The 15,096-nt window shown below is 40.0% G+C and overlaps 1 protein-coding gene across 1 annotated transcript in view; it reads right to left on the bottom strand.

Moving 5' to 3' along the window:
• fgf10a (fibroblast growth factor 10a) overlaps positions 1-14,677 on the bottom strand; it is a 41,057-nt gene extending 26,380 nt beyond the window's left edge. The window contains exon 1 of the mRNA XM_034192587.1: positions 13,531-14,677. Within this exon, the coding sequence (XP_034048478.1) occupies positions 13,531-13,984 (454 nt within the window). The 5' untranslated portion in view covers positions 13,985-14,677. The remainder of the gene's footprint in view (positions 1-13,530) is intronic.
• Positions 14,678-15,096: the final 419 nt, after the last annotated feature.

The following is a 15,096-nucleotide window of genomic DNA, read 5'->3' on the forward strand; positions in this document are numbered from 1 at the left end:
TGGCCGTGATAGGCCACAACACATCCAAATTAAGACAATACTGAAAACATTGATAAATAAAAGAGAAAACACCTGTATCTGTTCAACAACAGGTACAGTAGTTGCATCAAAACAACATCTCACAAATTAAAAATGAAATTAAACACTTGCAAACACAAATATAACTTGCAACACATGTAACAATGTAATCTATGTGCTTCGGATGTTTTCTGTGAATTTGCAGCAGAAACATTATCACGTTAAATTATGTTTTTGTGTAATCTGCATCTGCAAGCACTTTCTGTATTTTCAAACCCTTTATCAGCCACCGTAAATTTGTAATATTACCATCTTTAGAGTTATGGTGGAGAACGCAATGATTTTAATTGTTACCACATGAAGTTGGGGAAATTGGGGCACAGAATTTTGGAGTTTCTGAGTTTTTTTTTTTTTTTTTTTGTCTGAAAAGAAGCATCACTGTGATGCAACATGGTGAGATGAAAATGGACAATTTGAAAAGCGTCTGCGTCTGACAGAATTGGCACTGTGGGAAAATAATACTTAAGTAGTATGAATCTGCCCCCCCCCCCCCCTCCAAAAAAAAGGGGATGAGAAATTCAATTTTACATGCAGTGTTGCATGTAAAATAAAGAAATTTTCATTTGCCAGATTGGCATTTGTTTACCTGTCCAACCAAAGACGTGAGCTCCAACTGTCATCTTGTTCTATCTTTATGGTACACACGGTGTATATGTATGACTTTTCTGTGTAAGAATACACCACAAAAATAAGATGATGATCAAAACAAAAATGTCCAACTTACTCCTGCGGATTGTAATCGACTCTTGATGTTTGGAGCCACTTGGTCTTCAGAGAGACAAAGTGATCCAAAGTAGACTAAAGATCTTAGAGAAATCTGACTTGACAGACTTTTGTTTAGGGTGGTGCCTGGCTCGAGGGGTTTGGGACGTCGTTGTCTTGGTCTGTCTACAGAAATCTGGCTCTTGTTTCAGCATTGTTAAAGCTGACACGTTAACGGACAGGAGAGAGGATTTCAGGCGGCAAAGACAAGAAACGTAATCAGGAAAAATGAGACGCGTTTTGACATTTTTTGGCTAAAACCTTAACATTGAAATATTTTGTAAAATGTGTGTGTGTGTTTTTCTTAATCAACTGTAGAATGTCGTGTCTCTTGGCTCAACATTCCTGACGCATCCAAAACACGAACATACACATGCTCCAAAAATGACCCTGAACACGCAGTAATGGGGTCAAAGGGCACTCGTGCATCTGGTTCGTCGCACTCCCCTGCGTGTGTGTGAGAGAGATAGATAAAAAGAACGCCCAAATAATGTGTTGTGTTACTACCTATGATGCCCAGATTGTTGGTTTGTGAGCGAAATTACTCAGAAACTAATTAACGGATTATCATGAATCCTGTTGAGAAGTTTGAGTCTGTCCTGAAATAGAAACAATGAAAGATTTTTTTCTTTAAAGCCGTACATCACTGCAAATTTCACAAAACTGTCAAAATTTAGCTTATACCGAAATCCAAGCATTATAATGTACATTTGTTTTGCAGCATGTAGCAAGATTAGCACTCATTTTAATGAAGAGAACATATTTTTGTGGGGGGGGGGGGGGGATTCCATGGTGAATATTGTCTTCTTCGTTCAAACACTTACTTCATGCACATTCCCGGGGTGTGCACACTAACATCTGTAAGATGTCTTGTAAATCACATCGGATGTGTTATCTGGTTACAAAAACAGTGTTTTTAGATTTTGAAGTGTTTATTTTTCACCAGCTTTTACCAAACAAGTAAATTACCCATAAAGGCAAGGGGCACAACTGTAAGTAGGTTTTTGGCTGTCAGTCCATCTTATTGTCACCAACAGTTAACTTCTGAAATGAATAAACACTTGAGACCTTTCCACACATTTCAGCACCTTTTGTTGCCATGTAGCAGGTGATGTGAGCATTTCAGGGCTTATGTACAATCCCTACTTGAAAGCCAAAATTCATTTTTTAAAAAAGCATTTATAAATGTCAGAAATGCATGATTTATTTATTTATTTATTTATTTATTTTGGGCAGGCAGATCGTTGACCTCCCAGTATTAATGTACAAAAAATTTGATTTTGAGAGTTTTACAATTCTTGAGTTTTAGAATGTGGAAGATTTTTTTGCCTTATGGATGGACAGAAGGACAGCATTTTATCTTGACAAGCACAACTTCACAGTTATGAATATATGAGAAACATATCAGATTTATATAGAAATAAGCTGATTCAGCGCCTTTTCCACCATCTTGGTTTATTTTGTTTGAGCAAGTACCCAGGTGATGTCACACTGCCCTTCTTTACTTTGATTGGCCATCACCGTGTCCTTCCCAGCATTCCTGCACAGCTCGGGGGAAGCCCCCATGTGATCTATGATACCACTACTAAATGTATGTCATGGGGTCTGATCGCTTGAATTTTCAACCCATCAGGGGTCAAAATTCTAAATTGTTTTTAGACAGCGTGACTTTTAATCATATTGGCAATATATTATGAATCCCGTATTGAAATGCTAAGGAATAAAATTATAGCAGTGCCAAAGAAAATTATTTTTAATGACTTAAATATTTAACAAAAACAAAGGCAGTACAGCTTTAATGGAGTTAAATGTCCAAAATACAAGAGTGTTGCAGATCTCAATCCAGGAAATGGAGTGTTGCAACATTAACTGTGTCAGGTTGTAAATTTTGGAGTACAGATTTTTATACTGTACTCCATCCATGGTTCACCTTATCAACACATGCAAATTTATCTCATGCAGTGATGTTTCAGTGCCTGATTTCTGTGCCTGTGATTACAAGACCAATCATTCAGATTTATAGACATCAGATGTATGTTTCAAATTATCTACACACTGTTGACTTGATCTCTTTATCTGTTAAATATTTTCTAAATGTAAATGCTGTTAGTGTCAAGACAGCATCACTGTTACGTATGTAACATCAACATAGCATGAGATTTCTGCAAGATACCGACATTTGCACTGTGGATTCCATGCAAACAGTTCCTGGATCAGAAATGGCATGATCTGATCCAGACTGCTCTACATTCTTCCATAATGCCAAATAACATTGAAAATCTTCTTTTATTCCTTCAGTTTCCAATCTTGTTGAAATTTATTGGCATAAAAAGAATATCAAATGATTGTTGTTTGTTGTCAAGTCATTTAAATCACTAAATTGCTTATGTATTTGTTTGAAGCTTTGCACCACTATTTTTGCCAAACTTCTCTTGAGAATGAGATCTGGAATCTCACCAGGATTGGGAAAATAAAAATATAATAATGACCAGGAACAGTAAAAGGACAAAATTTCAACTTTTCAAGAGTAATGTTTTTTTAAGTGTTAAAACACCAACGAGAAGCCAATTTTACACCGCTTTAAAAATACCTCAAACATGTTGCAAGCTGACTTGCAACAAATTCACTATTTTAAACATCTTGAAATCTTGTTTAATTAGTTTATTCATTATTTTATTTTTATTTTTTGTAGTTTTACTACATCTGTAAAAAAGGTAAATATATTAACAACAAACAAAAATCATTATAAAGACCCAAATTTGTTCATTGTTCATTACTTGTTTCTGCATGTGACTGATTTAATTAATAGGTAAATGTGGATCCCCATTATAGTTTGGGTGTGGCCTAGTGGTAAAATAATTTAACTATATTTGAATCTGGATAAATTGGAGATAATCTGGTTTTAAACTACTATGCAGAGAGGAGAGAAACTGCTTCCAAGTGCTTTAAAGCTGCCTTGATGTAAAGCAGATATTATCTCTGTTCGAGCTGTTTAACAACTCTAATGTCATGGGAAACTGGTTTAAACTGATTACATGTGCGATAGACTGGTTTTGCCTGGTTATCAAAAAACAGTTAAATATTTCTGGATTCTGGACAAGGTATTGCGCAGATGTGTCCAGTTTGGTGAAAACAGGTTTTGTTTTTTGTTTTTACCTTGTTTGTTTTTTTGACACTTCATGCATTAAATGGTTCAATAATTTAATCAAACTCAAACAAATGGCTTAACAGTCAGTGAGGAAAAACATGTGTTGCAGCCTGATAGTGTTGAACGACTATTTGCAGCAATGACTCAAGTTAATTCAAGTGACTTTTCAGTGATTTGTGTCTCCAGCCAGTCAAGACCTTTGCTTGTCTGCTTCGTAACGTGTCGCTGGAGGGACGATCAGATCAGTAGTGCTCTGCTGCATGTGCTTGAAGCACAACCAAATGTAATTGTTGCTAATCGCGGCTGTGGCGGCTTGCAGAGCATGAGATGATGGCTTCAGTCTTTCTGAACAAGCTGTGTTGTGATATTTGTGCAGTGCTTTTATTTATGGCTGTTAAGAAACGAGAGTCTGTGAAGTTGTCAAAATAAATTTGAATGAAAAGCAACTCTGACACTAAACTCTGGTGCATCCAGGACCTCCTCGTAAGTCTTTTTTTATGGGCTGCCCTGTTACCTTTTCCCACGAGAACCTTAAAGGCGACAATCAGACGGCAGAGGCGGACGGAGCAAAGAAGCACAAACATAAAGTGGGAAAAACTGGGACTAATTTCAAGAATATGTGGAGAAAAATGATAAAAGATGTTGGATTCTTTCTTAATGTTGCAATCACAGGAGGTTTGTATGCATGAAGGCTGTTGGTTGCGATTGAAACACCTTTATTTTAATGTTGTGAAGCATTTTTTTCTCCTGCATGCTGTACAAGATGGAAAAAGAAAACTGACAAGACCATCTTTTGTGTTTTTACAATGTGGATGGGTTTTTTCTTTCTTTCTTTTGTTTTATAGACACTCCTCTGTCACTTCAAAAATTTTGCCCTAAAATGGTTTGGGGAAGGGGGTGCTCCCCGCTCTCCTGGCCATCTAAGAGGGGGCGTGGCAAGTGGCAGCTCCATTCCATTTAAAGCAACATGCACATAGTGAGTGCTTTCCTGCAGACCTGAATTTTATTTTATTTTCTGCTGCTGCTGTTTTTGTTTTTTTGTTTTGTTTTTTTTTACCTCATTGTCTGCATCTAGTCTGTTTATAACATCTGTTGAGCTATAATAGCTTGCTAAAAAGGTGCGTAATATGATCCCTTCTAATTTGGTGCATTCTGTGATGCAATATTTTCCAAAACAGCAGGTAGCAGTAGATTAAAAAAATAGCTATGAGAACTGATGTCGTTGCAAGAAACGCTCATGAAATAAAGCACAGTTTGTTTCTTTTATGAAACTGCAACATAAATACACTCACTGGCAACTTTATTAGGTACACCTGTTCGTGGTGAAGACGACTTGCTGAAGTTCAAACTAAGCGTCAGAATGGTGAAGAAAGGGGATTTAAGTGACACTGAAGACAGCATGGTTGTTGGTGCCAGACGGAATGGTCTGAGTATTTCAAAAACTGCTGATCTACTGGGATTTTCACGCACAACCATCTCTAGGGTTTACAGAGAATGGTCCAAAAAAGAGAAGATATCCACGAGCAGCATTTGTTTGGATGCAAATGCCTTGTTGGTGTCAGAGGTCAGAGGAGAATGGACAGACTGGTTGAGTGGGCGACTGTGTCAATATGGACCAACATCACTGAGGAATGTTTCCAACACTTTGTTGAATCTATGCCGAATAGAAGTAAGGCAGTTGTGAAGGCAAAAGGGGGTCCAATCCCCTACTAGCAAGGTGTGCCTAATTAAGTGCCCATAGAGTGTATATTCCTGTGCAGTATTTTCAGATTACACAATTGAAACATGCTGGATGCACCTGTCATGTTGTTTTACGTTGCTATTACCATATTTCTAAAAACAACATAGAAACTCCACAACCTCTGCAAGAGTGCCAAGTCTCTGCCAATGTCTGCTTCTGTCTGTGAGGAAGACAGCATGATGTAAATCTACGTCACAGCTTTAGATTAGGTTCAGGATACTTGGTGTACATATTGATCCCGCTTTAATAATTGATTAATAATAAACATCAGCTGTCCCACTGCTTTCACTTCTTATTTCCTAAAGTCAGACATGTATGTATATTTGATTTCAGCAAAAACAGTAATCATAGTTGTATTTATCACGTTTCCACGAAAACAACCAACCCTTCCAGCTGCTATGAATGGTTACTTAAATTTGTATAAATTAACTGCTAACTACCCTCATGCAACTTGTCGAAAGTAACTAAATCTCAGGTGTATGTGACCACATGATGGTCAAGGTGCCTTGACACTTGCATGAATTTGATTCCCGCATTGGCGTGCAATCTGGCGTGCCAGTGGGTAAACGTGCCTTAAAATGTTGTAAACTGCCCCCGGTTGTGTGGCACTGCGCAACGTAAATTTTGAAATATTCATAACTTCTGGCACGCATTCATTTCATGAACTAATTGTGAACATTGCACAACCTATTTGAAAACACTGTGTGTCAATGCATTTCATTGCGTGCAGTGTATCTGAACAATTATGACGAGATGTTACCTCTATAATAAACATAAATTTAGAGATACATTAACTCATAAGAAGTGATGAAAATGCACCTGTTTTACCAATCCATTACAATGTAAAATTTATAAATAATTACCTTTGAGACAAGATTCCAAATGCGTTCTCCACTGCACAGTGCACACGAAACAACCTGTAGCTGATGATTTCTCTATGATTCTGGGAGCGATGAAAGATGGTTTCATCAGCCAAATGTTCTGAGCTAATGCATCATTTTAATACGCATTGTGCGGTGCATCATAATGGAGTGCACGTGCATGCACAGATCATCCCAAAGTAGCGCAATTTAACGGAACCATTCATGCACAAGATGAGAAGAGATGTTGCGTGCCATGTTTTTTTTTTGCAGTGTAACATGTCTGCAAATCAGCAGTGCAACAAAGTTTTACCATTATTACATGAAAATTCAGTAAGGTATGTCTTCTATTATACTTCCAATTCTAAGGTAGAACTCTTGCACCGGAGTTAGTGTGCACATGCATCGCAAATGATGGAGTGGTAATAATCCAAAATAGAATCAGTCGTAGGTGAGCCCATGCTTACAGCTACAGTGGAAGCAAGAGGGCTCCCCTGATTTTAGGGTTTAGAATCAGTGAGTGAGAGCCACATAGGTGGAAATATAGCTGAGCTGCTAAAGAAGATACTGGAAGTAAATTCCTTATGGATCATGATAACTACTTGTGTAGAAAAAAGGTGCATCAAGATGCACTGATAATTGTTTTGCAAAGAAATTGCAGCTTTCTGAATCATAATGGAATTATGAGGTGCATCGAGCATCCCAGTCCAAATTGGTGCTAATCGTTACCTCTGCTGGTGTGTTGTTTTGTATATTTGGTTGTCACTGGAATTGCTCAAAACCTTTCATAAAACCTGAGGAGTGGCATGGGTTACAAAAGACCCCATTACATTTTAGTCAGATTGGAGAGCGTGCACCGGCGCCATGCGAACCACCCTGGTTCCTGATTGGCACCCACCTGAAGGCAAACCACATTCACTCTTTACTGTCTGAAGGTAGCCGTGTCTCTGCCACAGCTCTTTTGCTGACATCTCTGTAAACCACCACCAAACAAACAATCGTACATAGAAATATAATGTCTATAAACATATAGAGTTTCATGCACATCTGGTTTACGGTGCAAACTGAGTAAAAGTGGGTTAAAGTCAGGCAGATATGTAGTTTCTAGCCTCTGTGATTAAAGGATTAGAATATGGGTTGAAATTATTATGTGTTGATGCCTATACATCAATTTCCATATAAACGTGGCAGTAATATTATGAGTAATGAGGCAAAATCTGAAACCTATCTGAAACCAAACATCTACCTTCGCTAGCTATGTAATGTAAGTCAGGGATATAGAACAACATAACAGCCAAAATGATGCACTGGGTGTAGCAGTGACCCTTCCATTCTCTAAGCTTCCTGACAGGGGTCAGAAGGTTAGGGTTAAATGAGGGGGCAGACCTGCATAATTATCCTGGACACAGAAATCATGGACTAAATGAGACAATATGGTTTAGTGTTTCAGAAATGGGAGGGTTCTGGATTCATGTGTTAGTCTGTAATGTGGTTTCTGTGATATCTTAATTCTTCCTTGGATTCAAGAGTAACATATGATTTAATGGTGTGGGTGACCAGACTGAGCTGATTTGGACATGTGCAGAGGAGGGATGCGGGGTAAATAGGGAGAAGGATGCCGAGGATGGAGCCACCAGGCAGGAGACGGACAGACGCTACAGAGGAGGATTGTGTATGTGGTGAGGGACAACGTGCAGTTGATTGGTGTAACACAGGAAGACGTGTGAGGGTGACAGATTATCTGCTGTGGTGACCCCTAACAGGAGCAGCCAAAAGAAGTTATAGTATGTGGGGCAGCTTTTACAGTCCATGTGGTGATGACGTGAAAAGACCAACTGTATGGTACTCCAACTGTATGGTACTCTTCATTATGTCCACGATGCCACAAATCCAGGTTCCAACTGCACGTTCATTCATCTGAATGCTTTGATTTTTTTATTTATTTATTTTTTTGCTGGCAAATTGGATTTGAGAGTTTGTGGGTGGGTTTGCAAAATATATATATATATATATATATATATATATATATATATATATATATATATATAATTGTTGCTTATAGGTGACACAGCACTGCAGCACTGAGATCAGCGATCAGGACATTCATGACGATTATACAAATAAACACTGACTGTGCACTAAATTTAGATTTACTCTCAACATGGGCAAGATGATTAGAGTGTCTTGTTTCTGGAGCTGAACCTACAACATCTTCATCACCTCTGACACCCGCTAATAACCCTCATTTGCAATCTGACCTCCTGAACATTACCAGACCACGACACCGTGATGTCCAAGCAGTCCCACAGACACGGATATTTCCTCAAGCTGTTTTGACACACAAGTACTTGTTCAAGTTTGCACAAAAATATGCTGGCGGTTTTACTGCACAGCAGGAAATAGCATGATTATAGTTATGTTGCAACAAAATTATGTCAAAAGAACCGCAGCACACTTCAGAATGAGCAGAATCTGACAAAACGGGGTATCGCACCAAAGACCTGAATTACCACAAAGATCCGTGTGCACTTTGGAAGGTGCAACTCTCGGCTTGCTAAAGAAATGCACATGTAGCATCTGACTCATGCCACATATGTAAAGGAAATATGGAATGAAAAATGGTGTTTAGTGTCTCAAACATAGTCAGGCCCATAAGTAGTTGGACAGTGACACAATTTTTGAACACAACCACAACTGAAATAAAACAAGACGTGCTTATAGGGTAGAATATTAGCTTTAATTCAAAGAACTACAGACATGTTGGTACGCAATCTCGCCATTTTCAGAGCCCATAAGTAAACAGATCTAACATAATTCTTAGTGTACCATATTTTCCAGAGTTTAAGTCACACCAGAGTATACGCCCCACCTGCTTTCTGTATTATCAACTCTTTAACTTGGGATTCTTGTGCATTGTTGTAGTGTACTTTTTATTACTGCCATTTGTTATTTTGCTATTAGAGTTTACTTCTAGTGTTTTGATTCCTGGGAAAACCCTGTATACACACTTATTATTATCATTAAAATTAATATTATTAGTATTATTAGTGGTAGCAGAAGTAGTAGTAACAGTAGTAGTATCTGTATAAGTCACACCAAATTAGTAAAAAAGAAAAAAAGTGACTGATACTCCAGAAAATATGGTAAGGATTAAATCATTACTTTTACATTCACTTTTTGAGGATAGATGCATGATCATTTCCAAGTCACAAAAAAGCCGAACAGGAACACCACTTGACAAAAGTCAGGAAAAATATGATTTATTTGGAGCTCAGTAGACTCACAACCAGATGTCCTCAAGCAGACCTGGTGCTCCAAATATCAGGATTATTCTTTCTGTGTTTTGTGTGAAAACTGTTCACCAAGGTGCGTTGAGCATGCAGTGGACCTCCCTGAAAATTTTGAACACGTACAAAACCATCACAGGTTTACTTGACCTCTTAAAAAGAAGACCTGAAAGTACAGCTATAATTTGCCAGAAGGTGCATTTGAGATGCAAGGCTAGATTTGATGTTTTGGTGAATGAAAGTCCTCCTCTGTACCAACCACTTCATCATGAAGCTATATAACTGGTGATACAAATACAAAACATGCACTGTGCACAATTTCTCCAATCACAACAGAAGCCCGTAATCTCTTCTGGGTTGTCTGGGTGTCTTGGTGTCTTTCCTCACTCTTCTCCTTCTTGCACAGTCACTCAGTTTTTGAGAACTGTCTACTCCACATAGATTTACCATAGAGTGCCAATACTGTTTGTATTTCTTCGTAACTAATGTAAATAAAGTGCAAGACATATTCAGTGACTTGGAGATGTTCATGTATCCATCTCCTGACTTGTCTGAAGAAAACTGGCAATCAAACTGATTATTGACAGGTATTATACCAAATCGTTCCATTACATATGCAACCCATCATGTTGGCTTTTATATTTTTAATTAATTTATATCAAGGTGTCGAGATTTGCTTTGAGTTTGAGTTTAAGGAAGATAATTTTAGAAATTTTAATGTTGAGAAGTCTGATTTATAAACAAATTAAACAAACTAAACAAATTAAAATACATGAAATAGCAAGGGGCCAAATATTTTTTTTAAGGCACTGTTTTTTTTAAGAATTTGAAGGAGTTCTCCTTTGAGTAACTGCAGGATGATTGGATGCAGACCTTCACCTACGTGATTTATTCCTCATTTCATCGGTGCCAAATCTCCCACATTTATCAACAGATTTCCCCCACCATTGTTTAACCTGAGAAAACATCTGCACTTGCTATCAGGTAGATGTCTTGTAGATGTCTTGCCGAGTTAAATTTCTGCCGAGATGAAAGTTTTTGCCTCTGTGGCCAAGACATTGTAACTTTTTTTTTCCTTCCCTAAACCAATTTCCCACCACAATCAACTGGCGAGAGCTGTTGAAGTTGATGGATTGTGCCTGTAATGCCCTGCCCCGGGGCTGTTACAGTTAGCGATACGTTGAACCTTAATGGTTGAGCTCTTTATGTGCACGTGTGCATCGGAGAGGAACGTGTGCAGGAGAACGGGAGAAAAAGACGTTAATTGAAATTCCTTCAGCCATGTCTGGCACAGCTCTGGTGTCTGAGTGGTACATGTACACGTGATAAAAGTAGGCTTTGCCATGTGGTAACCATGTGCAGGACTGGACTCTGCACTCAGACTTGTATGTGTATGTGCGTATACGTGCTCTGAGCAAGAGGGGTTTGTGCAGAGCCGCGAACAGATGCGTACAAACCTGCCACATGTGCATGAAGGTGTTCGAGCGATAAAGAGTCATTTATGAATATGACAGAATGTTCCCACATGCACGTGTTCAACATGCACAGACACGGTCGGGCATACAAGGTGGATTAAAGCCGCAGCAAGTCAGATTTTTTTATACGTCCGCTCATTTTTTGGATCATCTAAGGAATCTCTGCAAGTAAATGCAGGAGTAATGAACCAGAAGTAAAACCAAAACACTGCACCCTGGAAAATAAAGATGTGCGTTACAAAACATCAGCAGCTGATTTTCAGCACTGTTCAGTTCAGTTCACCCATAAATAAGAATGATGACCTTAAAATATTGTTGACAGTAGATATGTTCTCCAGTAGAGGTGACTACATCCCAGATGGTGGAGCAGGTTTACAGCTAACCAAAGGGTCAACAGGTTTGATCCCTAATTACTGCTCAACAATTCAACCCAAAAGTTCTCATCCTTGATCCTAGACAGATAGATAGAATGAATGGTAAATGGACTGCATTTATATAGCACTTTTCCGTCTACATCAGATGCTCAAAGCACTTTACAATGATGCCTCACATTCACTGATTCACACAAACACTCACAGACCAATGTCAGGGTGCTGGCACACTCACTAGACACCAGGAGCAACCTGGAGATTATGGACCTTGCTCAAGGGCCCTTAGTGATTTTCCATTCAAGCTGGGGTTTGAACCGAGGATCCTCTGGTCTCAAGCCCAACGCTTAACCACTAGACCATCACCTCCAGGGATTAATAGATAGATAGATAGATAGATAGATAGATAGATAGATAGATAGATAGATAGATAGATAGATAGATAGATAGATAGATAGATAGATAGATAGATAGATAGATAGATAGATAGATAGATAGAATACCAGAAAAAGGCCAATAAAGTTGAGTAATGCTCCCTTGATATATTGAACCCACAACCCTTCAGTTTGTGGGTTCTTTCCCCAACTATACTGATTGTTCATGTGTTCTTGAGCAAGACACTCAACTGCTCAACCAATGGACACTTTTGCCCACCTAACCCCGCATAAATATGGGACAGAGATGTACAAAAAGAAAACTGGACAAAATACTTAAGCACCCTTGTGTTTCTTTATAGTTTTGTGTTATTTTTCCATCATTAGTGTCTAGAAAAAAACAACTAAATGTCAAACTTCCAAATGGAAGAAAAGACCTTTTCACATAAATAAAAACCTGATTTCTTTGTTGGTTTATAGCGTAATGCATAATTTAACAAAGACAATAAACCGGGATAATGAATGAATTGTGGTGTTCTTGTAAAACAACATGATGCATCACCCAAAATAGTTTGGTTTTAAAGGTAAAGACTAGTTGTGAGATATTTGTCTTTATTGCTTTGATATTTAGAAGCTTTTTGATGTTTTTACAGCATCTTTGCTTTGTGAAAATTTTTAAAGGTTTTTGCACTGGACTGTATTTTTGCACGCTCCTTTAGTCAAACTCAAAAACCCTTTAGTCCTAGAGAGCTACAGTGTGATTTAACCAAATTGTATGAATGTGAGTCTGACAGGCTCGGACAAAATATCCCGTGCACTCACTGAACCTTTGTGGGAAAAAGTAAAGTTTAAAACAATGTTCTTCCACCTGCCAAATACACAATCAGACAAGAAGCAGGATTCACATGGTTACAATCGTACCTCCTATTTAACACCGACCGCCGTTAAACATGCAGAACAACAGCGCCAACACCACCACGTAGTTGTCCTACTCCCCGTGGGTTCGGTAATTATTTAGGGAAAAAGTTACACTGAACAACCCTTAATGAGTTCCAGTGGATCACCTCTATCTGTCTTTTGTTTTCCTCCACTCTTCCTTGCCATTCTCTTCATTTTCAAAGCCTCCGTACACTGGGAAACCTGCCTGCCTTCACATGGTGGTGGTGAAAGAGCACGTTGCTCTTGTTTGTTCTGTTGCCCAGTTGTGATCAGCATTGTTGCCCAGAGAGGTAAAACAGAAATTTATACTCTCCACAGACAGCTTGTGCGTTTTTTGGCTCAGTGTTTATTGAAATGGATATTTTAAAAAATACCTGACACATAAATTATACTTTCTTTTTGTTGATACTTTTGAAATACTCTCTGTCACAGACCATCTAAAATGAAACAAATGAATTACAGTGCTAAAGTACGACTGTTTTGCTGCAGGTGACTTACTGTATGGATCGTCCTCACTTTTGGTGCCGTTAACTTTCCCTTTTTTGTCGATACGCAAGAAGAATTTCTGGTAGGAGAACAGTTTCCTTCTGCGCACGTCTCCTTGTAGATGGTTGTAGCTGCTCCGCACGTGGCGCCCGACAACTGTTGCGGAAGATGACGACACGTTGGTCGCTCGTGGCAACCTTGCAGAGGATGCATGCAGCAACGCGGGTAAGGAGGAGGGTTTTGGGCGCAGGACAAAGAGGTTCGGAGGGGTCCCTCCACTGGATGCATTCTTTTCAGAGTCTATTGGCAATAATGCGGAGAGAGGCGAGGCTGAGGACGGCACTGGTACGAGCAGGAGCAACAGGAGCAGGAAGGTGAAAGAGAGCCGGAGTGAAGGAGATCTGCAGCAGGGGCAGGAGGAGGACCAGGCGACCGGTGCACCTTGTGTCACTGTCCATCTACACATGGTAGTGGAGCTGAGGGAGCTGTGGAGATGCTCAGGGGCTGGGGCATGCTGAGCTGGGTGCAGAGAGAGAGAGCAAGAGTGGGAGAAACCCCCCCTGGACTGAACCTCCTCCGCCTGGGGACCCACAACCTCACTGGGACTGTAGGTGGTAAATACCCATCAAAGTTGTTCTGGTGCTTGGCTCTAAACTGTCACTGAGGCTGTTAAGTGATCACAGAGAGTCGGCACTGATGACTGGATTTGTGTGGCTGCCGGTTGTCAGTTGGCGGCGGCGTTGGTCAAACCTACGCCGCTGCGGCCGTCTCTGCTGTAGTCCCCCAGTGCTGTTTATCCCTCAGCGGAGCCACAGGAATGTGTCAACATCCATAACTCAGATCACAGTGCCACAGGAACAACTGGGGGCTCACCTCAAAGACCTCTCACCGCCACCTCCTCCCACTCCTCCAAAGACGGCCTCTCTTTGCGCCGATGCCCAGCCGATGCCTTTCCAAAGTTAACACATGGCCTCAACCGTCTCGTCCAAGTCCGGCATTGGGGAGAATATCTGCTCATTCACATGCACTTCTAAAATTTACTCCAGACACACGTGCCAAAACAGTTTGTCTTCTGCACAGCCCAGAGAGGTGGGTAGCTGTTCAGGCGGAGAAGCTGGAAGTAAAAGATGCCAAACTACAAAATGAATAAATAAAAAGTAAAAAAAAAAAGGGTTTCTGCTACTTCTCAGAAAACATCCAGAGGACTCCAGAAAAGGAGTGGCACAGTCCGTTCTTTCTGTTTAGTTTTGTCGGCAGGGGTTTGAAGTTTCTTGAGTGGATAGCACTCGTCTTTCTCCTCCTCCTCCTCTTCGTCTATCAGCTCCCTGGTTCTCCTCCGTCCTTGCCTCTCGGAGTCTGAGTGCCGGAGCAGCGTGTTGCCGCTCCTCTTTCCTACCGTGTGTGACTCCCTCTCCCGTGGCCACCTCCTTCTTTTCTTTGCCCCCTACCCCCTGCCTCCACCGCCCCCCCTCCCCGCCCGCCCCCGCTGGTTATCTGGAGTTTCTCTGAGGTGACTGAATCTTGTCTGTCCTTTCACCTTATTCATCTGCTACAAGCTCCCCAGATGTCATCTCTTAG

The sequence above is a fragment of the Thalassophryne amazonica genome, chromosome 17, assembly GCF_902500255.1.
Source record: "Thalassophryne amazonica chromosome 17, fThaAma1.1, whole genome shotgun sequence".
In the NCBI taxonomy this organism is placed as follows: domain Eukaryota; kingdom Metazoa; phylum Chordata; class Actinopteri; order Batrachoidiformes; family Batrachoididae; genus Thalassophryne; species Thalassophryne amazonica.